General features: G+C 36.9%; 5 protein-coding genes and 1 long non-coding RNA gene across 6 annotated transcripts; 4 read left to right on the forward strand and 2 right to left on the reverse strand.

Annotated features, from left to right (window-relative positions):
* The first annotated feature begins 673 nt into the window (after window positions 1-673).
* On the forward strand, window positions 674-2,457 carry LOC116137759 (putative 12-oxophytodienoate reductase 11). The gene is made up of 5 exons (XM_031423454.1): window positions 674-798; window positions 902-1,012; window positions 1,098-1,228; window positions 1,485-1,646; window positions 1,713-2,457. The coding sequence occupies exons 1-5, from the start codon at window positions 674-676 to the stop codon at window positions 2,303-2,305; spliced, it is 1,122 nt and encodes a 373-aa protein (XP_031279314.1). The 3' UTR covers window positions 2,306-2,457.
* An 89-nt stretch (window positions 2,458-2,546) lies between these two features.
* On the reverse strand, window positions 2,547-4,191 carry LOC116137733. Its single transcript, XR_004129222.1, has 2 exons — window positions 3,756-4,191; window positions 2,547-3,555 (listed from the first exon to the last, which is right to left on the reverse strand). It is a non-coding gene; the product is annotated as an uncharacterized LOC116137733 (long non-coding RNA).
* A 4,184-nt stretch (window positions 4,192-8,375) lies between these two features.
* Window positions 8,376-10,427, forward strand: LOC116137760 (ankyrin repeat-containing protein BDA1-like). The gene is made up of 3 exons (XM_031423455.1): window positions 8,376-8,948; window positions 9,136-9,963; window positions 10,416-10,427. Exons 1-3 carry the CDS (start codon window positions 8,376-8,378, stop codon window positions 10,425-10,427), a joined length of 1,413 nt encoding a protein of 470 aa, XP_031279315.1.
* A 2,126-nt stretch (window positions 10,428-12,553) lies between these two features.
* On the forward strand, window positions 12,554-15,582 carry LOC116137778 (pentatricopeptide repeat-containing protein At3g02330, mitochondrial-like). The gene has a single exon (XM_031423474.1). The coding sequence runs from the start codon at window positions 12,722-12,724 to the stop codon at window positions 15,380-15,382; it is 2,661 nt and encodes an 886-aa protein (XP_031279334.1). The 5' UTR covers window positions 12,554-12,721; the 3' UTR covers window positions 15,383-15,582.
* A 1,634-nt stretch (window positions 15,583-17,216) lies between these two features.
* On the forward strand, window positions 17,217-20,558 carry LOC116137726 (pentatricopeptide repeat-containing protein At3g02330, mitochondrial-like). Its single transcript, XM_031423420.1, has one exon. It carries the CDS (start codon window positions 17,237-17,239, stop codon window positions 19,895-19,897), a length of 2,661 nt encoding a protein of 886 aa, XP_031279280.1. The 5' UTR covers window positions 17,217-17,236; the 3' UTR covers window positions 19,898-20,558.
* A 59-nt stretch (window positions 20,559-20,617) lies between these two features.
* LOC116137727 (WPP domain-interacting tail-anchored protein 1) lies at window positions 20,618-26,711 on the reverse strand. The gene is made up of 5 exons (XM_031423421.1): window positions 26,380-26,711; window positions 24,368-24,949; window positions 22,896-23,875; window positions 22,135-22,281; window positions 20,618-21,332 (listed from the first exon to the last, which is right to left on the reverse strand). The coding sequence occupies exons 1-5, from the start codon at window positions 26,540-26,542 to the stop codon at window positions 21,141-21,143; spliced, it is 2,064 nt and encodes a 687-aa protein (XP_031279281.1). The 5' UTR covers window positions 26,543-26,711; the 3' UTR covers window positions 20,618-21,140.
* Window positions 26,712-27,166: the final 455 nt, after the last annotated feature.

A 27,166-nucleotide genomic window follows, 5' to 3' on the forward strand; every position in this document is an offset into this window, starting at 1 on the left:
GGTTTGTTCTTCCCTTTATTTAATTAATTAGTTAAAGACAATTCTTTATTAATCATAAAGTGTTGAGATTTGAAAATATAAACAAAAGGAAAATATAGTTTAAACCCCATTTAATTTTATCAATAGCCCTCACTTTTTATTTATATTAGGGTAAAATTATAAAACAAGGATAGAATTGTAAATTGCGAATTTTATTCTCTTTCTTTCTTTTTTTTTTCCCCTTTTTTTAAATCAAATATAATTCTCATTTGTTTATGAATTAATGTCTGGCTTTTTTTATGTTATTAGGAGAATATTATTCTATTTAATTTTCATAAAGTTCCCACAGGTCAACCCATACCCATATAGGATAGGGTACGAGTTTAATATTTTGGGCCCAGGGCGTGCACCCATTTCTCTTCCACTTTCTCCTTTATAATTTAAAATAAAAAATTATGGTCCACCATTTTCACTAAATGGTGTGTGAGTGTAAACAACTCATCTTCACTAAAAATGAAAACGGCATAAATTATGGGGGTGTAATTATAAAATACAAAACTTGAGTGAACCGTATGGATACCCGCGGGTTCAACCGTACCCGCATAGGGTAGGTCCGCGTCTAAAATAATTAATTAAAAAAATCTTAGTTTATTTGTTCATACTTCAATAAACTAGTTGAAAATTTTGTAGTATAATGAAAGGAAGAAGCAATAACCAGAAAGAGAAGAAGACAAAGACTGATAAAAATGGAAGCCAACACCAGCACCACCTTCCTCTTCCGACTCCCCAAAAAATGGGAAACTTCAATCTTTCTCACAGGTTAGTGATTCTGCAAAATGAATTGTTCCATTAATGTTGTGAAGCTAATAGAAAATCTTTAAAACCATTGGGAGTTAATTACAGATTCATTTATATTGGTTAGATCATATTACAATATCCCTAAACCTCATGCTATCTTATATTACTCTCAGCGCACATCTAATGCTGGGTTTCTCATTGCCGAAGCAACCGGAGTCTCTGTTACCGCACGAGGGTGTTTTTGATTTTTTATTTTTCCCTTAAATCTCATTAATTCAACAAAAAAATGATGTTAATTTTATCGAGAAATTTATTTGAAGGTACCCAAACAGACCTGGAATTTGGACAAAAGAGCAAGTTGAAGCTTGGAAACCGATTGTGAAAGCTGTACATGAGAAGAGAGGCATCTTCTTTTGCCAAATTTGTCCTGTCGGCCGAGTCTCAAATTATGGTATGATCAAACTTTTGTTAGGAGTTTCGTAGTGAAATATCGAGATTAAGAACATGGATATAAAATCACATCACAACGATACACAATAGTTAACATGATTCAGCTTAACCTGTTTGCATCCACAGGTGAAATAGATAGTATCATTAATTCGGATATGCAAGAGTACACACTTTAAACCCAACATCTAAAGGAGTGAAAACAGTCGTAACAAACAATTTATTTTACTTGTTTGATATTTACATCAATTTCATTATAGCATATCAGCCAAATGGTGAAGCTCCAATCTCATGTACCAATAAGGGAGTGACGCCTGGCCTGGAAGGAGGAGATTGGTCACCTCCTCGTTCATTGAGAACCGATGAAATCCCCCAAATTGTGAATGATTTCAGGCTTGCTGCATGTAATGCCATTGAAGCAGGTGACTCCATTTCACATCTTCCGTAACTCAAACCACCCCTTTTCCCTTACTTTTAGAATTTCCTAGGTTTTGATGGGGTTGAAATCCATGGAGCAAACGGATACTTGATCGATCAGTTCATGAAAGATAAAGTAAATGACAGAACTGAAAAGTATGGTGGAAACTTAGAGAATCGGTGTTGTTTTGCTCTAGAAATAGTTGAAGCTGTGGTAAATGAAATTGGAGCTGATAAAGTTGGCATAAGACTATCACCTTATGAACATTACATGAAGGCTGTTGACTCAAATCCTGAAGCATTAGGCTTGTACATGGCCAATGCACTCAACAAATTTGGGATTGCTTATCTGCACATAATCGAGCCGCGGAGGATTAAAACTGTAGATGAGTATGAAATTCTGCAGTGTTTACTTCCTATCAGGAAGGCTTTTAAGGGTAATTTCATAGTTGCTGGAGGCTACAATAGAGAGAATTGTAACAAGGCTGTTGCAGAAAATTACACAGATTTAGTTATATTTGGTCGCTTGTTCCTGGCTAATCCTGATTTGCCGAAGCGACTTGAGCCAAACGCAGAGTTGAATAAGCATGACGGAGGCACAATGTATATTACTGATCCTATTATTGTTTATACAGACTATCCATTTTTGGAGAATTCTGCTTAGACATTTTATTTAGCTTGCATTTGTAAAATAATAGAATCCTCTTATGATATATCGTGCTGTCCATTTAGCTTGCCAAAGTGAGCTTTATGTTTTTCTACTCTGTTAATGCGGTAATGTGCCCAGAAAAATTTCAGTATATATATCGTTCTGTTTTTATGGTCTCCCGTTTCATACTTGTTATTGTTAAATGCATTATAGGAACCTAATTTTCAATCAGACAATAACTATGTTTAAACCTCAATTTGGCTAACTGAAAGACACCATATTGATTTCTTAGTACAGAGATACAACACACTTAAGTAGAAGACAATAAGAAATAACAAAATTAAGCGATTCTGTGAAATCTATGCAGCGCTCATAGCAGAGTTAAGCGAAAGATACGACTTCAACCCGGCACAAACAGCTGCCGCCAACAGAACTAGAAGACTTGCCGCAAATGTAACCACAGCAAGACCATTGTACAACCTTGCTACTTTTGGCTTTCGTTCTCGGAGATAAATTGAGCAAATGGAAGTATAACAAGCCGCCATAATGAATATAAGAAAGGCATGGAAAGAAGAGGGTTGAGTAGCAAAAATAAAAGTGGGTACGGGCTTACCATTGATATTAGTCATAGGGAGTTGCAGGATTAGTACTGTGATTATACAAGATAAAGTAAATACCAATTCATCGATGTAGATTCGTAGGTACTCTTTCTGTGTAGTGCTAGTGCATGCCTCTAAATCGGACTCTGATACAAACGCGAAGCTGAATCTACCAAGTCTCATTCTTGAAATCAGTTGATATAATAGAGGTAGTAGAGCAGTGAAAACAATGTTGGGATTATGTCTATATATATATAGAGCCAGGTGGGAGAGATTAGAAATATTTGTAAGATCTTGGCAGGTTCTTGGGTGGTGACGTGTTAGTGCTTTCGACGGAAGCTAAGAAATTTCATGGAGGGTTACTGGAAAGTTTCCATTGAAGTATTGTTAATGCTCTTTTTCTCATTCAGAAGACTTCACTTTAGCATTTAGTTCAGAGGTTTCAATGAAAGTTCCATGTGGAAATTTCCTGGAAGTTGCGCGAAGAATAAAGGGGGGAGAAACGCGGTTTGGTCATAAGTCATAACCCATTATAGTGGGGAGTATTTATTATCGGTACCTCCCCTGAGGTTTAAGGATCTCCTAACAAATCCCTAATGTTTAAGAATCTCTCAACTACCTCCCTTGGCTGAGTTGGCTCGAGCAGCTGTCCTTACAACATCAAACCTTGAAACAAAATTCCCGATAACAAAACAACATCAAATTTAGCTGTTTAAATAGAATTTCAAAGCAGAAATTTAACATAAAGAACAAAAATTTGAAACCTAGTCGGTTTGATCAACTTAAAATTTGAAACCTAGTCGGTTTGATCAACTTAAAATTTGAAACCTAGTCGGTTTGATCAACTTAAAATTTGAAAGGTCTACCTGAGATTAGAAGAAGCACAGCTGAACGGCATCAAAGAACGCACAAAGGGTATTCAAAACAACGAGCAAGCATCGATCTTGCCAGATGACCACCGCCATCATCATCATCAAGAGCATAACATAATTTTAAGTATTAAAAGCCAAACATAAAGAAGTTTTAAAGAAAAACAAGTGAAGAAGATAAGTTAAAGGAAGAAAAGGGCGATTAATTAAGTATAGAAAGAGAAGGTAAAAGGGGCTATCGGGTCAAACAAAGGGAGGCCGTGTTTTTCATTTCAAGATCCTGCGACGACTGAGATTGTCAATAGCGAACGGGACGGCGACATCAGCAAGAGGCACAGGCGACGTCGACGACAGGGGCAGATCGGCAGGGTCGTAGAGAGGCTTTAGCTTCTAGGGTTTTTTTATCCAATTCTAAATACCCAATTCGATTTTGACATATTTCGAATACGGGTGGGTTTGTCAATTTTAAAAACTAGAAAGTTTGTGGCCCCCTATTAGTTTCAAAACTATCACATATACCCTCAAGCTCGCCACAGGCAACTACAGCATGTACCAAATTTGATCAACAATAAGAGATGGATACTGACGTGACATAAAATGAATGGACGAGTGAATATAAAAAGTCAAACTCATCATATTCAATCTTTCATTTATTTTGTGTCACATCAATTTATACACAAATCTTATATATATATATATATATATATATACACCTTAAATTCCTTTATTGCTAACATGCTTTAATAAAACAAAAGACACTCAATTAAGATTTCACACCAAAATCTTACACCCACCAGGTGTGGTACTTAAGCCTAGAAGCTCTCTTGTCTATCAGGTCGGTCTTTTGGATTGGGCTCTCCCTTGGGCTTAAGTTCTAACATTGGTGTTTTCGTTGAAAGTTTGGCTGCGGAAAGAGCTACCTATAGGCTAGATTAAGGTGTAGTGTGATCTCCTTAAGAGGGGATGCTACATCGAATAACTGATGGGTGAGTGAAGTCACACAAAGGGGGAAAGAGCTACCATCGGGTTAGTGTCAATAGAGTGAAAGTCGTTATGGATATCGGCTCTTGAAGGGGGGTGCAATATTAAGATCTCATATCGGGATCTCACACCCACCAAGTGTAGTACTTAAGCCTAGAGGCTCTCTTTTGGGCTTGAGTTCTAACACACTCAAATTAGCAATTAGAAAACAAAAAAGAAAATGCTATACCCACAACTTCTTCTCGTAAACTTCCTCTCACAACCCCGCGTAGCAGCTCGCAATTGGTCAACTCGCAATGGGTCTTACCGAGATCCTACCTAATAAATTACTATTGACCAATTACGAGTTATCACATCGAGATTGTGAGAGGAAGTTGGTAAGAAAATGTTGTGAGTATAGCATTACTCAAACAAAAATGGCCTTGTCAAAAAACACTTTCTTCTCCTAGTATTGTTTTTAATTTCCTTGTTCCCTCAGTGCGGTAATAAAACCCATTAAATACTACATAAATTTGATCTTCTCTTCTTCTTTGTTTTCTGTAAATTTTATATTTGATAGATTTATCTACTATTTCTATGGATAATTGTTAAAAATTCTCTCAAAGTGGGAACAAAATTAGGTAGCTGAATACGCCAAGAAAACAAAATTTTCTTCATTTCCCACTGCAGAAAGTTCAGATAAACCAAAAGGTGATTTCTATTTATCTGTAAAGGTTATGAACCTACAACTACAAGATAGTATTTAATATTTATCTACAACTTAACATAAATTAATAAATACATTCCCGCGTTGTATTGTATCTATATTCTATAGATGTGAGTACTACGTTTTATCTCTCTATTAATGGATAATATTCTGCAACTTCAAGGTTATGAGACACCTTTGCTTGACAAATACAGTCTACCCTTAAATTAATGGGATCTCTTTTCTTTTCACATTACAATATTCTATATGTTAATTATCCAGCATAAACCCTCGGGCATATGCAGCATCAATATGCCGGCATCCATATTCCACAAACAAGCAGCTTCGGAAGTAAAATGTTAGGATTATTTTAGAATTAGGATAATTATGTTAAGTCTTTTATAATTATATTAAGTTTTTTATGATTATGTTATTATCTTATTATAATAGAATTAAGATTATCTAATTATCTTTTTATAATTAGGATATAATATTTTATTAGATTTGAATTAGGCAATTAGAGTCATTTTGGGAGTCATTGGAGTCAAGTGTAAGGCTATATAATAGCCTAAATCTAGATCGTGGTTATCAATGAAGAATTTTGTCAATTAATCTCTCTGTCTCTTATTCTTAGAGGTCTCTGTTCCTCATATAAACAGATTTTATCCCAAACCCTATCATTGGTGCTCTCGTTCCTTTTCCATAGCTGATCCTTCTCACCTAAAGGCTCTGGAAGAACTTGTCTCTCAACATTGGGCTAGACTAGATGCTCAAGAGGCAAAACTTGACTCCCTTGAGGGTCTTTTGATAGCTATTACACTAAAACTGACTGTCATTGACGCCAAGCTAGAATAAGGACGGCAACAAAAAGAGCTCATGGGGGACAGTGATGCAAGTGGCGATGGCACTCCCCCGCCCGACTGGAGTTTGCAAACTTCTGGGTCTATGCCACCTTTTAAGCATTTTCGATTGGAGGTGTCACGCTTTGATGGCACAAATCCACAACTCACGACTTTCTCCTCAGAACTGAAAATCATTTCTTAACTGGGCCCCATCGACCATTCTGCTAATTATGTCACGATTGTCGCCGACCACCAGTCTACGGTTGACCTTCCCTTGGTCCTTCTCGGTCATAATAACAACAATCCTCCGCCACTGCCGACGACCCTCACCAAGCCTCCCACAGGTTCCGATCTCACTCTGGTGCCGTTGCCAGGCATCGTGTTGGCTCACGACAAGGGAACAAATGACTTCTTTACCGTGCTGATTTTTTACCCCAGTGGAACTTTTGCCGTCTCTTTACTACTTTGGACCTCATTTGTGCCAAATGATTTCTCGTGGTGTAGTACCTCGCAACCTTGAGGAGAAGGTTGAACCGAAAGGGAAGACAATGTTAGAATTATTTTATAATTAGAACAATTATGTTAAGTCTTTTATAATTATATTAAGTCTTTTTATAATTATCATTTATAATTATGCTATTATCGTATTAGGATAGAATTATGATTATCTTATTATCTTTTTATAATTATGATAGAATATCTTATTTGATTTGAATTAGACAATTAGAGTCATTTTGGGAGTCATTGGAGTCAAGTGTAAGGCTATATAATAGCCTAAATCTAGATTGTGGTTATCAATGAAGAATTTTGTAAATTAATATATCTATCTCTTGTTCTTGAAGGTCTATGTTCCTCATATAAACAGATTCTATCAATGATAGGGTTTGGGATATGATCTGTTTATATGAGGAACAAAGACCTCCAAGAACAAGAGAAAGAAAAATTAATTAACAAAATTCTTCATTGATAACCACAATCTAGATTTAGGCTATTATATAGCCTTACACTTGACTCCAATGACTCCCAAAATGACTCTAATTGTCTAATTCAAATCTAATAAGATATTTTGTCTTAATTATAAAAAGATAATAAGATAACATAAAAGAATTCATGATGATCTCATTCCATATGCTACTTTTAAACCTTATACCTGCGGTAAATTGTTTTCCAGATCTTAACGTTACAACTCCAAATCTTTAAGACCAAATGAGTCTATGAGTGCAACATTGGATACACATATCATTTCCTTGATTTTCTCTTTGCCGATGTTGTTTGCTTTATAGCATCATTGATAACATTTCTGTTAGTAATGTTAACAAATTCTTGGAGAAGTATTTTCCAGGGAGCAATATACTTGATGACAACAGTGGTTATCGTCTCTGCGATATTGCTTTACAAAAATGTGTTAGCCTTTACAACTAATTCACGTAGTTTAATCATTACTGGATAGTTTGATGATAAAAGAGCAAAGGGATCCAACATAGGTTCCTGAGTTCAAATCCCCCCAATCACTAATAGGAGTGCCACTAAGAGGATTTACTTAGCTGTTCACTACAAGGTCTTGTGAAATTAATTAAGATGCGATCAAATTAACTCGAACACCCTCGATCCCAAAAAAAGAGAAAAAAAATTAACGTAGTTTGTACGTTAAGCTAGTTCACCGAAGCTAACTTAGAATTTGTACTTTCTAATTTTTTATTGTTATGGAGAATGGAGTCAAATCATATTGGTATAATCTCTATGTCAGCAGCAAGACATGCCTCATATTAAACAAATTTTTACCTCAAAAGTTTCTCCATGTATGTTTACTAGGTAATTTGAGAATAATTGTTTTAAGGAATATTATACATTTAAGCTTTAATCTAGCTAAATGAAGAAGCTTCATGTTTGTTTCCCTGATGCATCTTTTAATATGTAGAGACAAACAAATTTAACTTTATTATTCTCCTTACTCGGGTATGCGTTTGTTCTCAGTTTCATATTTTGATGTGATTGTTTTTGGATTCATTGTTTAAATTAAAAGAATGTAAACATCAATTTCTATGTTGATCCTATATATATATATATAAACATTCTCGGGTGACTTATTGATTAGATAGGGAAAAGTAAATGGATCAGAGATTATACATTGCTGCTTGCAACGGAGATATTGGAGCTTTGCAGGAATTACATAGAAGTGATCCTCTCATCCTCTTTAAAGTTGCTCTTGAAACTTCGGATACTCCTCTACATGTAGCAGCACTGCTTGGACACTCTCAATTTGCGAAAGTGGTAATGGATCGAAATCCAGAATTATCAAGGGAAGTGAATCATGATGGACATACTCCACTTCACTTGGCCTCATCAAAAGGGTACTTGCAGATAGTGACCGATTTACTGAAGCTAGACAAGGGACTTTGTATCTTAAAGGATTCTGAAGGTAGGACTCCACTCCATTGTGCAACAATCAAAGGAAGACTGGAAGTCATTCGACAATTGTTATCATGCTGTCCTGAGTCAGCTAGAGATGTTACGTCTAGAAATGAGACCATGCTTCACCTTGCTGTGAAGAATAGCCAGACCGAGCTTTTGGTCTCACTGCTATCACTTCTTGGTGAGAATCTGGTGGATGAGCTTGTCAATCGCGTTGATGAAGATGGAAATACTGTATTGCACCTGGCCACTATCAGGAAGCAACACCGGGTAAGTAATGGATGAATAATTGATATTGTAACTAAGTTGTGTCATTACCAAACTGCATCAATTATGCGAATTGCATAACCATACAAGATGTCTTGATTCATGAATAAAAAAATTGTTTCATGGTTTGTGTAAATATACGGTTACACATTTACCGTAATTAAATGTCTTTTGTTTTAACTTTATATAGATGATAAAGATGTTGTTAAATGAGACAAAGGTGAACGTCAATGCTGCGAATGCTAGTGGACGCACTGCATTAGACATTTCGGAGATGTGTTCTTCAGAATCTGATAACATAAACATCGGAGAGATGATTCGGTATGCCCAAGGACAAAGAGCCTCTCAAATCCATCAAAAGAATCCAGCCCAGAGAAGTAATGAAGAACAAGTTGTAGATATTGATTCTAATCATCAGGAGACACCCGCGAACACGAATGAGAATTCACCCACATCAACACAAGAACCACCACCAGACGCCGAATCTGAGAGGAGAGAGTTGGACTCCATAAAAAATGGGATAATTGTTTTGTGTTCGTTGTTTGCAGCATTTTGCTTTGATGCTATACTCAATCCTCCAGGTGGCATCTGGCAGAGTTGGCCGTCCAGCAACATTACTAATAGTACACAGGCAGCCATTGAAGTAAACAAATTCAAGATGTCCTCTGATGTGAGATGGATAAACATTATACCAGCTGCGTATACTTGGTTTACACATCTTAACGTTACAAGCCCAGATCTATTAGGGCCAAATAAGTCTATGAGTGCAACATTAGATATATATCATTTCCTTGACTTTCTCTTTGCCGATGCTGTTTGCTTTATAGCATCATTGATAACAGTTCTGTTAGTAATGTTAACAAATTCTTGGAGTAGTATTTTCCAGGGAGCAATATACTTTATGACAACACTGGTTATCGTCTCTGCGACAATGCTTTACAAAAATGTGTTAGCCTTGACAACCAATGAAGAATTTGCTAAATGGGCCGTGGTGGCTGGAGTATCACATTCGATCTCGGTACTTATATTTTGTTCATTCCTGATATTATTCTGTACAAGGACAACCAGGGATGCGATATTGGGTTTTATTGTCCGGTTAATTGAGAATTGTTTGTACTGTCTGTGTTTTATTTGTGTGTTCATTGAAGATATTATTCACTAGAAAGAAGACATGGGAAGTGATATTGGTTATTATTCTCTCGTTATGTGAGACTTGTTTGTACTATCTGTGTGTCAATCTAAGCAAGCTCGTGTGCTGGCTATGGAGGGGGAGGTGTTATCATGAGGAATAAGAGCTCACAGCTCGGGTCACCTGCTCGTGCCTGCTGTAAGGAAATTTTCTCAGTGTATTGTTATCAGTTGATTCTTCTTTAGTTTGTGTCGTTTTACGTATTTTCTAATCTTATACTTCCAGTGGTTTATTTTACTCATTATCTTTTGTGGATTGCATGAATATTTGTCATGTTTTAGAGCTTTGACTGAGCTTCTAGACTGAAACCAGCTATATATATATATATATATCACTTTTGTTTTTTCCTCTTAATTTCCCTATATCTTCTCCTCGTTTGATCGATAACTGTCTTGTTCTATCAAACAATTTTAGAGATGTTCCTACCAGGAAACCTAGAATAAAGCTTTGGTTATTCTGGTGTGGTGACACACGAGGATGAGGTTCGCTCGTTCTATACTTTTCTAGCTTACTACCTCTTAATTTTAAAAGTTGCTACTTTAAAAAAAAATGATACAATTGATATCTTTATTTTTGTCATACAGAAAAACACATATATTTGGCTAATTTTAGCTCAAATTCTAACAAATTTAGTAAGTTATTTTTGAGTGGTGGCTACGAGCAAGTCTCAACTCAACTGCTCATGTTAGAGTTGTCGACTACTTCAGTATAAATAGGTTACATATATGTAATTGCGCCTTCAGCCCGTAGGTGGTTTGAGTTTTTTCCATGTATAACCGCTATAGAATTTTTTTAAATTATTAATTTCTTATTGGGTTTGAGCTTAGGAATAGAAATGTTTATAAAACTAGGTTTAGTCTTTTAAACCTAGTATATAAACATTTTTTTTTTTTTTTTGTTATGAGTGTGATAGTAATCATAAGGCAATTCATTCATTGTAAACGAGAGAGATGAGACAGTATTGCAATAATATTGACTCAGTTGGACGTATCCTATATTGTGTGAACCAAGATAAATCGTGCATATTATTTTCTTTCTTTACTATCTGTGATTTGTTTGTCTGTTATATTGGTTTCGTATTTGCCTCTGTTTCGTTCAGCTCAAGGGAGGTGGTTGAGAGATTCTGGAAGGTTGAGGAGTTTTTAGAGAAAGCCTTAAACCTCAGGGGAGATACCGATAATATGCCTTAATTTGGGCCAACCCAACCCACTATAAACCTATAGTTAAAGCCCAAATGCAACAATATTNAAGGATACAATTGATATCTTTATTGGTCATATAAAAAAAGACATATATTTGGCTCAAATTCTAACAGTTTAGTAACAACATTTACTAAGTTATTTTTGAATGGTGGCTACAAGCAAGTCTCACCTCAACCACTCATATTGGAGTTGTCAACTACTTTAGTATTAATAGGTTACGCAGATGTAGTTGGGCCTCGAGCCCGTAGGTGGTTTGGGCCTTTTTCATGTATAACCGCTATAGAATTTTTTTAAATTATTAATTCTTTATTGGGTTTGAGCTTAGGAATAGAAATATTTGTAAAACTAGATTTAGTGATTTAAACCTTATATATAAATATATTTTTCTCTTGTTATGAGTGTGATAACAATCATAGGGCAATTCATTCATTGTAAACGAGAGAGGTAAGACAGTATTGCAATAATATTTATTCAGTTAGACTTAGCCTATATTGGGTGAACCAGGGTAAATTGTGCATATTATTTTCTCTCTTTAATGTCTGTGATTTGTTTGTCTGTTATATTGGCTTTGTATTTGTCTCTATTTCGTTCAACTCAGGGGAGGTGGTTGAGAGATTCTGGAAGGTCGGGGAGTTTTAAAGAAAACCTTAAACCTCAGGGGAGATACCGATAATACGCCTTAATTTGGGCCAACCCAATCCACTATAAACCTATAATTAAAGCCCAAATGCAACAATGTTCGATCGTGGAAATTTTGTGTAACAGTGCGTTCATATGACCAACACATTTCAAGTACCAGAGCGTTCATGTGACCAACAAATGGCTTCCATTCAAATTTTTTTTTTTCAAAAGTAACTAAAGCATTCAAGCCCACATTTGAGTCCGTGTAACCATCAGGGCCACAAGAACACTCTACAAACCTCTCAATTGGAGACTACTTAATCCTTAAGGTCTCAAAACACTGTACAAGGATACCAATACATCAGGGTAATTGTACAAATACAATACAATAATGCTAAGTCTACAAGTTTCAATAATCAGTTGAGTGCGCACAAGTTGAAAAAGAGTCACAGATGATATATGGGTAAAAAATAAATGAGAGGGAATTACACTTTAGAGATACGTGTTCAAAATGGAAAATACAAACATTTTATTTCTTTGATTCTCTTATCTCTCAACGTGTAAGAAAGAAGGTGTTTTGTGATTGACTCTGAAATATGAAAGCTTTCATAAAAGCTAGTTCTACATCATTTTGGAATTTCAGTTTGGATTTAGAATCCAGATTAAACATTTACATTAAACTGGCGCAATACGATTTCTCTTAAATGATCTTAAACTCAGAAGTAACGGTCAAAAACCCCGCCAAGGCATGAATTCCAAATTTCATGGGAAATCATCTTCGTCTAGCAACACTCTTATTGCAAAATCTATACAAACCAATACCCATCTGTTCCTTCTCTACATCTACCCTACAAAAGCAAACAAAAACACCCACCAACCAGAAAACAAAAACCTTCTCTCACATTTTCCAAGAATGCGCCGTTCACCGAGCGCAAAACCCTGGAAAACAAGCTCATGCCCGCATGATTGTATCTGGGTTCCAGCCCACAATCTTTGTCACCAACTGTTTGATCCAAACGTACATAAGATGTTCTGATTTGGGCTTCGCTTATCAGGTGTTTGATAAGATGCCGGAAAGAGATGTTGTTTCGTGGAATGCGTTGATTTTTGGGTATGCTGCGTGTGGTGAAATGGGGGTTGCGAAGTCATTGTTTGAGGCAATGCCTGAAAGAGATGTAGTTTCATGGAATTCATTGATTTCAGGGTATCTGCAGACGGGGGAATGTCTGAAGGTGATTCAGGTGTTTATGAAGATGGGAAGGTTGGATGTAGTATATGATAGGAGGAGTTTTGCTGTTGTTTTGAAAGCGTGTTCGATTTTGGAGGACGGTAATGTAGGGGTTCAGGTTCATAGCATTGCAATGAAAATTGGTTTTCATAAGGATGTGGTTACGGGCAGTGCTTTGGTAGACATGTATGCAAAGTGTAGGAATTTGGATGAGGCGCTTTTGCTATTTAGAGAAATTTCTCAGAAGAATTGGGTTTCTTGGAGTGCTGTGATTGCAGGTTGTGTTCAAAATGAAGCCTTTGTTAAGGGTTTGGAATTGTTCAAGGCAATGCTAAAGGAAGGAATTGGGGTTAGTCAGTCCATTTATGCTAGTCTCTTCAGGTTGTGTGCAGGATTATCTGCATTTAGATTAGGTACTCAGTTGCATGCCCATGCTTTAAAAAACGATTTGTCTTTGGATGCAATCGTTGGAACTGCCACTTTGGATATGTATGCAAAATGTAACAATATACAAGATGCTCGAAAGTTGTTTAACTCATTGCCCAATTATAATTTGCAATCTTACAATGCCATTATTGTTGGTTACACACGAAAAAGACAAGGCTGTGAAGCTTTGCAGTTATTTTCACTTTTGCAGAGATCTGGTCTTGGTTTCAACGAAATAAGTTTATCAGGAGCATTTAGTGCATGTGCAGTTATTAAAGGCCATGTGGAAGGGCTTCAAGTACATGGGCTAGCAATTAAGAGTACTCTTACATCAAATATTTGTGTAGCAAATGCCATTCTAGACATGTATGGCAAATGTGGAGCTCTGGCTGAAGCTTGTCTTGTCTTTGATGAAATGCAAAGAAGGGATGCTGTATCTTGGAATGCAATAATTGCCGCTCATGAACAGAATGGGAAAGAAGAGGAAACACTATCCTATTTTGTTTTAATGCTCCATGCAAGGATGGAACCTGATGAGTTCACTTATGGCAGTGTCTTAAAAGCTTGTGCAGGTCAGCAAGCTTTAAATTATGGTATGGAGATCCACAATAGAGTTATCAAATCAGGAATGGGGTTGAACTGGTTTGTTGGAAGCACACTTGTTGATATGTACTGCAAGTGTGGAATGATGGAGGAAGCAGAGAAGATCCATGACAGAACACAAGAACAAGCTATGGTTTCATGGAATGCAATAATCTCTGGGTTCTCAGGGCAAAAACAAAGTGAGAATGCTCAAAAATATTTTTCTAGGATGATGGAAATGGGTGTAAAGCCAGACAACTTCACTTATGCAACAGTTCTTGATACTTGTGCAAATTTAGCTACTGTTGGACTTGGTAAGCAAATACATGCACAAATTATTAAACAAGAATTACAATCAGATGTTTATATATCCAGCACTCTTGTTGATATGTACTCAAAGTGTGGAAACATGCAAGAGTCACGGATAATATTTGAGAAAGCATCAAAGCGGGACTTTGTAACATGGAATGCCATGATTTGTGGCTATGCTCAGCATGGCTATGGAGATGATGCCCTTAAGGTTTTTGAGAAAATGGAACATGAGAATGTGAAGCCAAATCATGCAACTTTTGTCTCAGTTCTCCGAGCTTGTGCTCACATGGGACTTGTTGAAAAAGGGCTGCACTACTTCAATATAATGCTGAGTGACTATGGTTTAGATCCTCAGTTGGAGCATTATTCATGCATGGTGGATATACTAGGAAGGTCAGGCCAGGTTAATGAGGCTTTGAAACTTATTCAAGAGATGCCCTTTGAAGCCGATGATGTTATATGGAGAACTCTGCTTAGCATTTGCAACATCCATGCGAATATAGATGTGGCAGAAAAGGCAGCCAATTCTCTTTTGCAAATGGACCCACAAGACTCCTCTGCTTGTATTCTTCTATCAAATATTTACGCTAATGCTGGAATGTGGGACAAAGTTTCATGTATGAGGAAGATGATGAGGCAGAATAAGCTGAAAAAAGAGCCAGGTTGCAGCTGGATTGAGGTAAAAGACGAGGTACATACATTTCTTGTTGGGGACAAAGCTCATCCGAAATGTAAAGAAATTTATGAGAAGCTTGGTATACTAATTGGCGAAATGAAGTGGGCTGGATATGTGCCTGATTCAGATTTTTTACTCAATGAGGAGGCAGAAGAACATGAGCAGCAAGACGAGTCCAGAACCTGGATGTGCAATCCATAGTTTTAAAACAAATGTTTAGTACTCCTAAATCGCACTCAGGAAAACGAGAAAAAATTAAAGCTTGGCAACAATTTTGTATCTTATATTTACAGTCCCTCCAGTCTGGCGGGGGTAGTAAAGAGGGTGTAGTGACTAATTAGGGCTCTCAACTATGCTAATCAAATCAATCAGTGAGCAAACACAATCTTATCAAGCAATAAAATCAGAGATTAATTAAAGCATGAAACAAATCAGAAAAACAATTGACACAGGGGATTTATAATAGTTCGGCTAAGGAAGCCTACATCCACTCTTCAAGGCATACTATAGGATATTTCATTAATCAAGAGAACCAAATGTTACAAAGAGTAAACAATCAAAGAATAACAAGAAAGAACACACATGTTTCAGCCCTCTCTCTACACCCTCTGTATTCGCACAAAATGGTCAGAAATTTATACACATCAAGACCCCATTGATCATCTTCCAGCTGTCCAGAAAAATCTGCAGTTTGTTAGAGCAGAGGAGCACTAGAATCTTCTGTGTTAGGGCTAAGAAGGAACCAGAGAAGGCCATTGTTTTAAAACCCGGACCGGAGGACAAACCGTTTTGCTGTCCGGGTCACGGTTCAATCGGTCCAACCGGTTGGACCGGTCGGTTGGACCGATGACGTCAGCAATATTTTATTTTTAAAAAAATTACATATTAACCCCTTAAATCTCAATATACTACAAAAATTCCCCTTAAAAAGTTCAAATTGGTCCCTAAAATTTTTATTTATTCCAAAAATGCCCACTAAAATTACCAATTAATCCCTAAGCTTTTGATATATCTTCAAAATACCCTTATAAAATTACAAAGTAACCCTCATAATTTTAAAATATTTCAAAAACCCCCCTAAGACCTAAACCGGACCGGAGAAGCTTCCGGTTCCCGGTCCAACCGGTCCGACCGATCGGTCCGGTCCGGTTTTTAAAACAGAGGAGAAGGCTTGAAAAGAGCTGTGCATTCTGTTGCAACAGAATGAAATTCGTGTGCCAGATAAGGCACTTAAGTCTGATAGTTGAGACGCTGCCGTATTGGTTTAATTTGAAGCTGACTTCTTTGACTGATGCTGACTCCACCATGGCACACACAAGCCACATCATCATCACAGAGGGATTAGCGCACACGAACACTCTCACTCTGAAAATGTCCGGAAGTCTCTGGCTTGATCTCTGTATCCCAAGTTTCAACTCATTCCAAGCTAAAGTTCTGCTCGTGCAGCTAATGTGTACGGCTAGCAATGTTTATACAGCGGGCTATGTATGTTTTTGGAAACAAATAGAGAGGAGGTAGGACTGTTAGTCAACTGCTTAAGGCACAACTTTCTGTCCTCTGCAACCACCTTCAGCTCTATAGCCGACGCCTTTTGCTTTAGTTACCAACTGGACCTAGTATTCAGCTGAGTTCCCAGAAATGTAGGGATTTGTTAGAATATTTGACACAGGAAACAGCCTAAATTTGAGTCAGCAATAGACCTGCATAAACTGTTGGAATAACAAGCCAATCTGAAGCTCCAAAAATGGAGGATGTTTTTTTAATTTTATCATATTACAAATTATGTTTAGCTATGTATAGAAGTAATCTATGAGGTAGAGTTTCTATTTGGTTGGACTCGTTTAGACTTATTTATTTTGGAATTGTCTCTTATTTGTCATTGTTAAAACTTTTGGTCTTTAACTGTGAGTTTCTTAAAATGTGTCCTTCAAGTGAAAAGGCCTCAAACAATTTATACAAGAATTATGAAGAATAGGTGAAATACGGTGCGTTTAAGATTATCCTATACTCATCAGTGACGGTTAAAACCCCGCCAAAGCATGACTTCCAAAATTCATGGGAAATTATCTTCGTGTAACAACATTCTTATCAGAATCCTTATACAAAACAATACGAATCTCATCGTTCTCTACATCTACACCCAAAAAGCAAACGAAAACACCCACAAAATGGGAAACAAAAACCTTCTCTCATATTTTCCAAGAATGTACATATCAACGAGTGCAAAACCCGGGAAAACAAGCCCATGCTCGCATAATTGTATCTGGGTACAAACCCAGAATCTTTGTCACCAATTGTTTAATCCAGATGTATATAAAATGCTCCAATTTGGAGCTTGCATATAAGGTGTTTGATCAAATGCCGCAGAGGGATATTGTTTCTTGGAATGCATTGGTTTTTGGGTATGTTGCGTGTGGGAAAATGGAGATTGCGAGTTCATTGTTTGAAGCAATGCCCGAAAGAGATGTAGTTTCGTGGAATTCGTTGATTTCAGGGTATCTGCATGCGGGGGATTGTCTTAAGGTGATTTATTTGTTTATGACTATGGGAAGATCAGGTGTGGTGTATAATTGGAGAAGTCTTGCTTTTGTTTTGAGAGCATGCTCAATATTGGGGGACTGTGATGTGGGGATTCAGTTTCACAGCATTGCAATAAAAATGGGTTTGGATAGGGATGTGGATATTGGGAGTGCCTTGGTAGATATGTATGCGAAGTGTGAGAAATTGGATGATTCACTTTTGCTATTCCGTAAAATGTCTGAGAAGAACAGGGTTGCGTGGAGTTCTGTAATCACAGGCTGTGCTCAAAATGATGAGTTTGTCAAGGGTTTGGAATTATTCAAGGAGATGCTGAAGGAAGGAATTGAGGTTAGTCAGTCTACTTATGCTAGTCTCTTCAGGTTGTGTGCAGGATTATCGGCATTCAGGTTTGGTTCTCAGTTGCACGCCCATGCTTTGAAGAACAGTTTTGGATCGGATGTAATCATTGGAACTGCCACTTTGGATATGTATGCAAAATGTTGTGATATGCCAGATGCACGAAAGCTGTTTAATTCATTACCCAATCATGATCTGCAATGTTACAATGCCATTATTGTTGGTTATGCACGAAATAGTCAAGGCTGTGAAGCTTTGCAGTTATTTTCGCTCTTGCGAAAGTCTGATCTTGGTTTCAATGAAATAAGTTTATCGGGGGCATTTAGTGGGTGTGCAATGATTAAAGGGTATTCGGAGGGGCTTCAACTACATGGGCTAGCTATTAAAAGTACTCTTACATCAATTATTTGTGTAGCTAATGCGATTATAGACATGTATGGTAAATGCAGAGCTCTGACCGAAGCTTGTCATGTCTTTGATGAAATGGAGAGAAGGGATGCTGTATCTTGGAATGCAATTATTGCCGCTCATGAGCAGAATGGGAATGAAGAGAAACCGCTATCCTATTTTGTTTCAATGCTCCGTGCAAGGATTGAACCTGATGAGTTCACTTATGGCAGTATATTAAAAGCTTGTGCCAGTCAGCAAGCTTTGAATTATGGCATGGAGATCCATAACAGAGTTCTCAAATCAGGAATGGGGTTGAACTGGTTTGTTGGAAGCACACTTGTTGATATGTACTGCAAGTGTGGAATGATGGAGGAAGCAGAAAAGATCCATGACAGAATGAGAGAAAAAAATATGGTTTCATGGAATGCAATAATTTCTGGATTCTCAGGGCAAAAACAAAGTGAAAATGCACAGAGATATTTTTCTCAGATGTTGGAAATGGGTGTAAAGCCGGATAACATCACTTATGCAATAGTTCTTGATACTTGTGCTAATTTGGTTACTGTTGGACTTGGCAAGCAAATTCATGCACAAATAATTAAGCAAGAACTGCAATCAGATGTTTATATAGCCAGAGCTCTAATTGATATGTACTCAAAGTGTGGAAACATGCAAGATTCACAGATGATATTTGAGAAAGCACCAAAGCAGGACTTCATGACATGGAATGCCATGATTTGTGGCTATGCTCAGCATGGCTATGGAGTTGATGCCCTTAAGGTTTTTGAGAAAATGGAACATGTGAAAGTGATGCCAAACCATGCAACTTTTGTCTCAGTGCTTCGAGCCTGTGCTCACATGGGACTCGTTGAAAAAGGGCTGCATTACTTCAAGATAATGCTGAGTAACTATGGTTTATATCCTCAGTTGGAGCATTATTCATGCATGGTTGATATATTAGGAAGGTCAGGCCAAGTTAGCAAGGCTTTGAAACTAATTCAAGAGATGCCTTTTGGAGCCGATGATGTTATATGGAGAACTCTGCTTAGCATTTGTAAGATCCACGGGGATGTAGATGTGGCAGAGGAGGCGGCCAATTCTATTTTGCGAATGCACCCACAGGACTCTTCTGCTCATATTCTACTATCAAATATTTATGCTAATGCTGGAATGTGGGACAAAGTTTCGTACATGAGGAAGATGATGAGGCAGAATAAGCTGAAAAAAGAGCCAGGTTGTAGCTGGATTGAGGTAAAAGATGAGGTGCATACATTCCTTGTTGGGGACAAAGCTCACCCGAAATGTGAAGAGATATATGAGAATCTTAGTGTACTAATTGGTGAAATGAAGTGGGCCGGATATGTGCCGGATGCTGCCTTTTTGCTTAATCAGAAGGCAGACGAACATGAGCTGCAAGAAGAGACCAGAACCGGGATGTGCAATCTATAGTGTTTACAACAAAAATCCCAGTTGTATTTAAGAAAATAATTGGACCGAGTCAGCCCTTCCATGGCTGAGGACTTTATTCAAGTAACTCCAACAATCGCTCTGGCTTCATAGTTGAATCCCAAGTTCCAAGATCAGCCGACTCTCTTGTTGATCATTGTACTTGACACATGCTGTGGTGTACAATGAGCTATGTTTCTGGAAACAAATAACGGAGGATGAAGCCGCTGCACCATCTTCACCTCTAAACCCGATGGCTGATGCTTTGGGTTTGGTTAGCAGCTGCACCCACAGTGGCTCCTTGTGAAATTCAGAAATGGGAATTAAAAGTAGGATTTGACAGAAGAAACGGCAAAAAATCTGAATCAGCCATATAGATACAAAGATAGTTATGACGAATAAGTGGTAGGTCATGATATGTTTTAAGCTTGCAAACAATAGTAGATATGGAATTCAATATTTTTTGTTTTTTTTGTTAACTGAAGATGTCTGGACCAGTTTACACGTATCTCAACTAATCCTCCGAGACTCTAAAGTTGACAATCGGATAAATCTTCTTAAAGGCCACCACTATTAATGCTTGTGGAGACTCAAACTAAGGAACCCATGTTGAACCTCTTTGCTCTTCCTGTGGTGGTTTACGAAATTCAATATTACTCTATAAGATTACATCAATTTTGCATTGGCAATTTTTAGTAAAATCACATTGCAATTGCGTTGTTATAGTTAAAACATGAAACAAAAACTCAAAATTCTCTGATTTTACCAAGGACAAAACAACACAAGCAAACAACTTCCCAGTAATGACCTCTTTGTGAATGAGGCCAGCTCTAGTTAAAAAAGGGGCTTTCCATGCAAGCATCTCAGTAATATAACCCAAATGACTTGGGTCAAGTTTTCCTTCCTGAACATGTGGACAGATAACTCTACCCTGAATCTATCCTCTCCCTACCGGCTGATTCCTCAAAACACTTATGATCAAAACTTACAGTGCTGCACAAAAGATGACATTTGAGAATACAAGAATATTTCTCATGTAGATTTCCATGCCTCTGAATTTAAGTTTCGACTAGAGATATATGTGTAGAAAGAAACTGGTTAAAATCACTCATCAACTCTGTTTCTCTTCTTTTCTACCGTTTTGTTTTTATCGACTTGTCGCTGATCAACCTCAAAATGAAGCTTACATAATGTTTCACTTAAATTCCTTTCATTGTAATCAGGGAATGACAAACTCTGGGCACCATCAAAATTGGGAGTTCTGTTTTATGAAGAAATAAGCTGCTGCAGAAACTAGTAAAATAAGAAATGCCACAAAAAGGTGTTTGTAGTTAAGAAGCCCTGCATCTATCGTCCGGACAGTTCCACACTCAGATGTTAAATCTACTGGTGCCACTTCAGTCTTACCAATAGATGCATTTTTTGGAGTATTTTCAGGCTGGAAACAGACAAAACACACAAAATTCAGACAATTTCCAGATACAACAATTTGAGAACACAAAGAAACAATGAAAAGATTGGAATAGAAAAGATAAAGTCTACGACTAGCATTTGAAGCCTTCTACTCCCATCAACTAAGAGTTTATGAAAATATGCTAAAAAGTTATTGCCTTCTACATAGAATGGGAACCTAATACACATAACATTGTAGACAAGAGAATCTTTTTCAGTTGATAGGAGTTTCTAGTAAAGTAATGGTGATTTTCTTTCCCATCTCAATTTGTACAAAATGAAGAAAATGCAAAATTAGAGGTAAAGACCAATACTACCTCAAGTTAAATCATAAAAGGACATAGGAAAGCCATACGGAGAGTGATTCAAAATCATAGTCTTTAATTTAATAGAAGACACAACCTATGAGCATACACAAACCACATATCCTTTGTTTTGCTGCCAGAAAGCTGAAACCAATTTTCCATCAGCTAAAACTCCTTACTTCCAATTAGTTTAGACCCCCAACTAGTATAACCATATTTCCATTTAACTACAATTATTAACAGCAGGAGAGAGAGAGAGAGAGAGAGAAAACGAGAATATAATTGAGATTGCCTAACAGCACACCATCTATGTTCAAGCAAGGCCGAAATAAATTACCAAATTATCAGAAACACAGTTGATGTTTGCATATACTTATTTTAAGTGAGACGAAAGATGAAAGAATAAACGTAAATCATCTACTTCTAATCATTAAACGTGATAGATAACTAATTAAGAAAAGTAACAAATTAGTAACTAAATACCTCAGAAACGGCAGCTGACAATTCAGTTACTTCTTCCTTACTTTCTCTCACAGAAGAAGCAGCAGTCAAATCATGCATACCATGATCTTTGTTAGTCTGCTGCAATTTCACTGCCATGGCTTTATTCTCTGATGTTAATGAAGAGATCTGCATATACCATATAAAAAAACTTTTCAATCAGAAGAAGTTGATCTAAATAATTGAGATTGGAGTAAAACCTTTGTTATTTCCAATGACAATTGAAACTTTCCACAACTAGATCCTAAAATTTTGTTCCTCTTAAGCTGTAGTAGAAAATCTTAGAAGAAAAATTAAGTCAGTGCAAATATAGGACAGCAATATCTGCATCTTATACTATATGAAACATGAAAACATACAAAGTGAATAAAACAGACACTTCAAACTCAGGTAAAATCGCAATTCAAATCTTAAATGATTCACAAGTATAAAGAATTTCTGATTTGTGAAATCTAAAAAAGAGAGTGAAGGTGAAAGATGACAGGTACACTGTAATACGAAAGGTTATCTAGGCTTTGCTGTGCTGTGAAATCCAATTTCTCGTCAGATTTTCCATTGTCAATATAAATCATTGCTGGTTATAGAATACTTCAGACCTTTTTTTCTATTACCCAACTGCTAAACCAACACACCCACCCCCCAACGAGCAGTCGAGCACCAAGTCAGGTGACAATAGATGCAACAAAAATATTAAGACCAAGTTTGCGCATGAAAACAAATCTATTGTGAGAGAAGTTCCACACCTGCATATGAAGCCGCTCTCTTTCTATGGCCAGTCGCATTAACAGATTTGTTATTACTTTTGTTTGTATACCAATGTCCTTTGCAGTTGCCAACTTGGTTTCCTCAACTTGATGCAAAGATGCCTCCACGCATTCAAGTCTATCCCTCAAAAAGGTTAATTCCTCGGTTAGTCTAGCATTAGCTTCAGATAATATGATTAACTTGTCCTCTGCGGTATCAGCCCGATTGTCAGCTTTTGAAACTTTCAACTTCAGATCCTCAATTAAGTTCTCCATATCTCCGATTGTAGAATACAACATATTTTCCTTCTCCAGGCTAGCTTCAGCAGATGCAACGGCATGCTGTAGCTGAATATCACTTTCCCTCAGCTGCCTCTCAAGAGAATCCACCTTATGCTGCCCTTCTTTTAGCTGCTTCTCAAGTGAATCCACCTGCTGCCTCAAAGTGAAGTTCTCAGAATTGGCAAGACTTAATTTATCTTCAGCTTCCATAGTGCAGTCAGTCTGTGTAAGAAGCAAGTCATTGAGTTTTGCATTGCTGTTTTCTAGCTTCTGCAAGGCATTTTCTTTTACTTCCAACTGTTTCATGGAACTATTAAGCTTTGACCTTAGCTCATTTTCTCGCTGAATTGAACCATTCATATTGAACTGAACAAGCTGGAGTCGACCAAGTAATTCTTTAGAAACTCCCTTCAGGACCTCAGCAGCATTCTCTGCCTCAAACAACCTTTCACAAGTGTTCGTAGCTTCTTCTTCCGTGTAGAATACTTCTTGTTCAAAAGAGATTAACCTAAATTTCAGCTCCTTGTCAGTTTGTCTTGATTCAGCTAACTTTTTCTCAAGATCCATCTCTCTTGCCAAAGATTTTTCTAGCATCCTCAAAAAATGTCTTTGTTGTTCGGCAGTTTGCATTTTTATTTTTGCATTCACATTCAGCAGTTGAACACCTTCAGAAAATTCTGTACCCTGTTCACCAGTCCCTGTCAATAGCCATGCATTAAAAAGGTGAGACAATGATTTCAATTTCTTTCTACTTCAGTATTGCACATCTTTTTCCACATAAAAAAGGCAAATGATCAGAAAATCATATTTCTTCTTTTTTTTCTGATAAGTAAGAAACAACAACTTCTTTATGTTCCACACATCTTTATCAAGAAGTGGCAGAATTTGGCCAATCAAACATGGTGATGCTGTGCAAGTGTTATGTCAATACATACAGCCTGTGTTTCATTTCTCTTATATAACCAAGCCCTAAAGCCTGTAGTGTCATTAGGGATTAAGGAAAAGCTGAAAAGAGAGCATTTTCTCAGCCATGCATAATCCAATTTCACATTCGATTTAGCGGCCTGATGTTTCAGGACATGCATAGCAGTCTCATTTTTCTGAATATCTAAATTAGCTCATTTTAACACAATCCTCAATAGATAAAAATAAAATCAATAAAATATAGTTAAATAAATTCAATGGCTTACAGTTTCCTTCTTCATCTAGACATGACAAAGTCCTATGAAACTTGGCAGATTGCTTTTTAATTTCTGAAATCTGTTCCCGTGATTGCTTCAATGAATTTTCAGAATCTAATAACTTCTCTTCCATTTCCATGGAAGTTCTTCCCAAGTGTCTGTATAAAGATATGAGCTCACGGGCATTGATAATATCTACTTCAAGAGTAGTCATGAACTTGTCAAGTTCTCTAACCTCTGAATCTAGTAGTCCAGATAAGAGATCAAATTCCAGAGCCTTCTCAGGGGAATCAGCCAGGATATGCTCTCTGTCTGAAGCAAACACTTCAAAGTCATTTTCCCTGTTTGCTACATGCATCATAAGTATTTCTAAGTTCACTAACTTCTCTGAAGAACAAGCTATATCTAATTCCACTCTACTTAAAACCTCGCCGGCACTTCCTAGTTCACTGACCACCTCACCATTAGATGACATCCCTTCAAGTAAGTCAATTCTATTTGATTCTGCCTCTGGATCACCAACATTGACAACAACAGAGACATTTGTTTCCCTGTCCATATCAGTATCCTTTTCAGTGGTGTACTGAAGACCTGAAAGTTAAAAAAGAAAAGTTAGCATAAGTTATGAAAGAGGGAAAAAAAAAAAATAGAACTGAGAGATGGAGAGTTATACAGTAAATGGAACTTTCTATCTTTTTTTTTTTTTTTTTTTCATTTTCCATTCTATCTTCCTTTTTCATGATGATCAATTGTAAACTAAACTTAGTAGAACACCGCATAAAAAGCGCCGCTAAAACATCACAGCTTTGAGAAGTTTGCAGAATCAAGTTCAACAAGCAGAGTCCTTACCCGGACTAACAAAGATTCAATGACATACAAGCCCAGAAGGGGCAGAAAAGTTTTAAAAGTTTGTATATAGTCCACATCCATTAAATATTTCCAAAGCCTATTATTTAAACAAGTGTGCAATTAGATTAATAAAGAAAAATCTTATTCGCTATTAGAAGATCTAACAGCCAGTTTCAGTTTCCGCAAGCATACTAAAAGGAGTATTCTCCAGAAATTTGTCCATGCGAGGTAGATATGGATAACACTATCTGTGCTGGTCTAAATCAGCATACAATCTAATTCTCCAATAGATATATTACTCTGATATCCCTTAACAAAACCCACTCAGAGACAGAGAAAATGCCCACACAAATTGAACCCACTCCTACATTACCGTATTTCAGAATTTAATACTTCGCAATGTTCCAAACTCCAAAACTACACATGCAATAATAAACACTCAGTGAATCAATATATTTTTGTACATTATCCTTCTAAAGATTTTCCATTGGTCAACCTTGATTAACCAAACAAGAATCCCATTTCCCACATCAAATGGGCCCACTTGTTTTCCAAAAACAGCAATTATGTTAGTAAATATAAGAAAACTGAGTCCAAGCAATCATGAAACCAACTCTTCCCAAAATAACAATCTCCTTCACCAATAATGAATTATCTATCTACAACCGTCCATTTATTACCACAACCCAACTTCAAACACAAAACTAACCCACATATCAGATGATTATTTTACATAACTTGTGTTTGCAGTACTCTAAAGAACACACACACACACACACACACACACACACACACACACACACATATATATATATATATATAGCACTTCTCACACACACACCCAAAATTTAAACATATTAAGCCATCATCCCAGGAAAATTCCTAACCGCAGCAATCAATAAGTATTACTTTTCAAATAAAAGAAAAGCACGTCCCACATTCAATGATTGATTACTTCATTATATTAGAAAGTACAGATAACCCATTTCACAAATTCACATCAATAAACAAAATATTTACTCAGAGAAGCTAAAAACGTTCAAAGCCAACATACCAACACCACAATATGCAACATATCCAAAAAAATCTTGGGAATAAATCCAAGTCATTTTCTGTCACTTTCTCAAGAAAACACTACAGTAATGAGAGAGCGGAAATGAAATTGCTTATACCTTGGTTTAGACAGAGTTGGAAAGCAGAAAAAACAGACAGTAACCCTAAGGAGTTTCCTTTTTGTAAAACTCTTCTACCAAAAATGGAGGTTAAGTTGAAAAATTTGATAATAGTGGTTTGGTGGTTTTGGGCTAGATTTATGTGATACGTGTGCATGAACATGTGTCACGTCTGTACTTCGACTTGTCCATGGAGAATCGGAGATGGAGTTGCTGAAACCTGAAGTATTTTTCGGGATTCGATTCTAGGGAAACGGGCACGGATACGGATAGAGGTTTTGTTCGGATTTTGGTTTGGTTTGGACCGTTTGGTGGGTTGGGCTTCATTGATTTTACATTATCTCTTAAAAAAAAACGAAATTCACAAATTAGAAATTAATGCCAATACTACAATAATATAAATAAATAAAGATGGAAACTAAAGAACAAGCAAATAAATTTAGATTTTAGACTGATATAATTAAATCAATGAAAATGGATGATGTTGTGTGTGATTTTTCCATCAAGCTCGAAGAGTTGCGAGGTAATAGCTCGATCCAAAATCAGTCCGACTCAATTGACTGTCCGACTCAACATAAACTCATCAAGTTGTAGCTCGACCTAGCACAAGCTAGTCGCAACCAATCCTTATAGTTGTCCAACCAACTCATAGATAACTCTAGATCCTAGATATCTCAAAAGGGATCAGATCGACAACAATTTTGGCCCAATCTCAACACTCAATTGCGAGAATATTGGAGTTGCATTTTCAATTTTAATTGTAATCCCTTCATTTTTGCCCTTTCTT

The sequence above is a fragment of the Pistacia vera genome, unplaced genomic scaffold (assembly GCF_008641045.1).
Source record: "Pistacia vera cultivar Batoury unplaced genomic scaffold, PisVer_v2 Contig333, whole genome shotgun sequence".
Taxonomy (NCBI): Eukaryota; Viridiplantae; Streptophyta; class Magnoliopsida; order Sapindales; family Anacardiaceae; genus Pistacia; species Pistacia vera.

Bases quoted from the DNA above. Each gene is read 5' to 3' on its own strand.
- LOC116137759 (XM_031423454.1), top strand. From the start codon at position 674: ATGAAAGGAAGAAGCAATAACCAGAAAGAGAAGAAGACAAAGACTGAT. The intron at 1,013-1,097 runs GTGTTTTTGATT...ATTTATTTGAAG, and splicing joins GTCTCTGTTACCGCACGAGG to GTACCCAAACAGACCTGGAA. The intron at 1,647-1,712 runs GTGACTCCATTT...AGAATTTCCTAG, and splicing joins ATGTAATGCCATTGAAGCAG to GTTTTGATGGGGTTGAAATC.
- LOC116137760 (XM_031423455.1), top strand. From the start codon at position 8,376: ATGGATCAGAGATTATACATTGCTGCTTGCAACGGAGATATTGGAGCT. The intron at 8,949-9,135 runs GTAAGTAATGGA...AACTTTATATAG, and splicing joins CTATCAGGAAGCAACACCGG to ATGATAAAGATGTTGTTAAA.
- LOC116137778 (XM_031423474.1), top strand. From the start codon at position 12,722: ATGGGAAATCATCTTCGTCTAGCAACACTCTTATTGCAAAATCTATAC.
- LOC116137726 (XM_031423420.1), top strand. From the start codon at position 17,237: ATGGGAAATTATCTTCGTGTAACAACATTCTTATCAGAATCCTTATAC.
- LOC116137727 (XM_031423421.1), bottom strand. From the start codon at position 26,542: ATGTTCATGCACACGTATCACATAAATCTAGCCCAAAACCACCAAACC. The intron at 24,950-26,379 runs GTATAAGCAATT...TTTAACTTTCAG, and splicing joins CCAACTCTGTCTAAACCAAG to GTCTTCAGTACACCACTGAA. The intron at 23,876-24,367 runs GTAAGCCATTGA...GGCTATTGACAG, and splicing joins TCTAGATGAAGAAGGAAACT to GGACTGGTGAACAGGGTACA.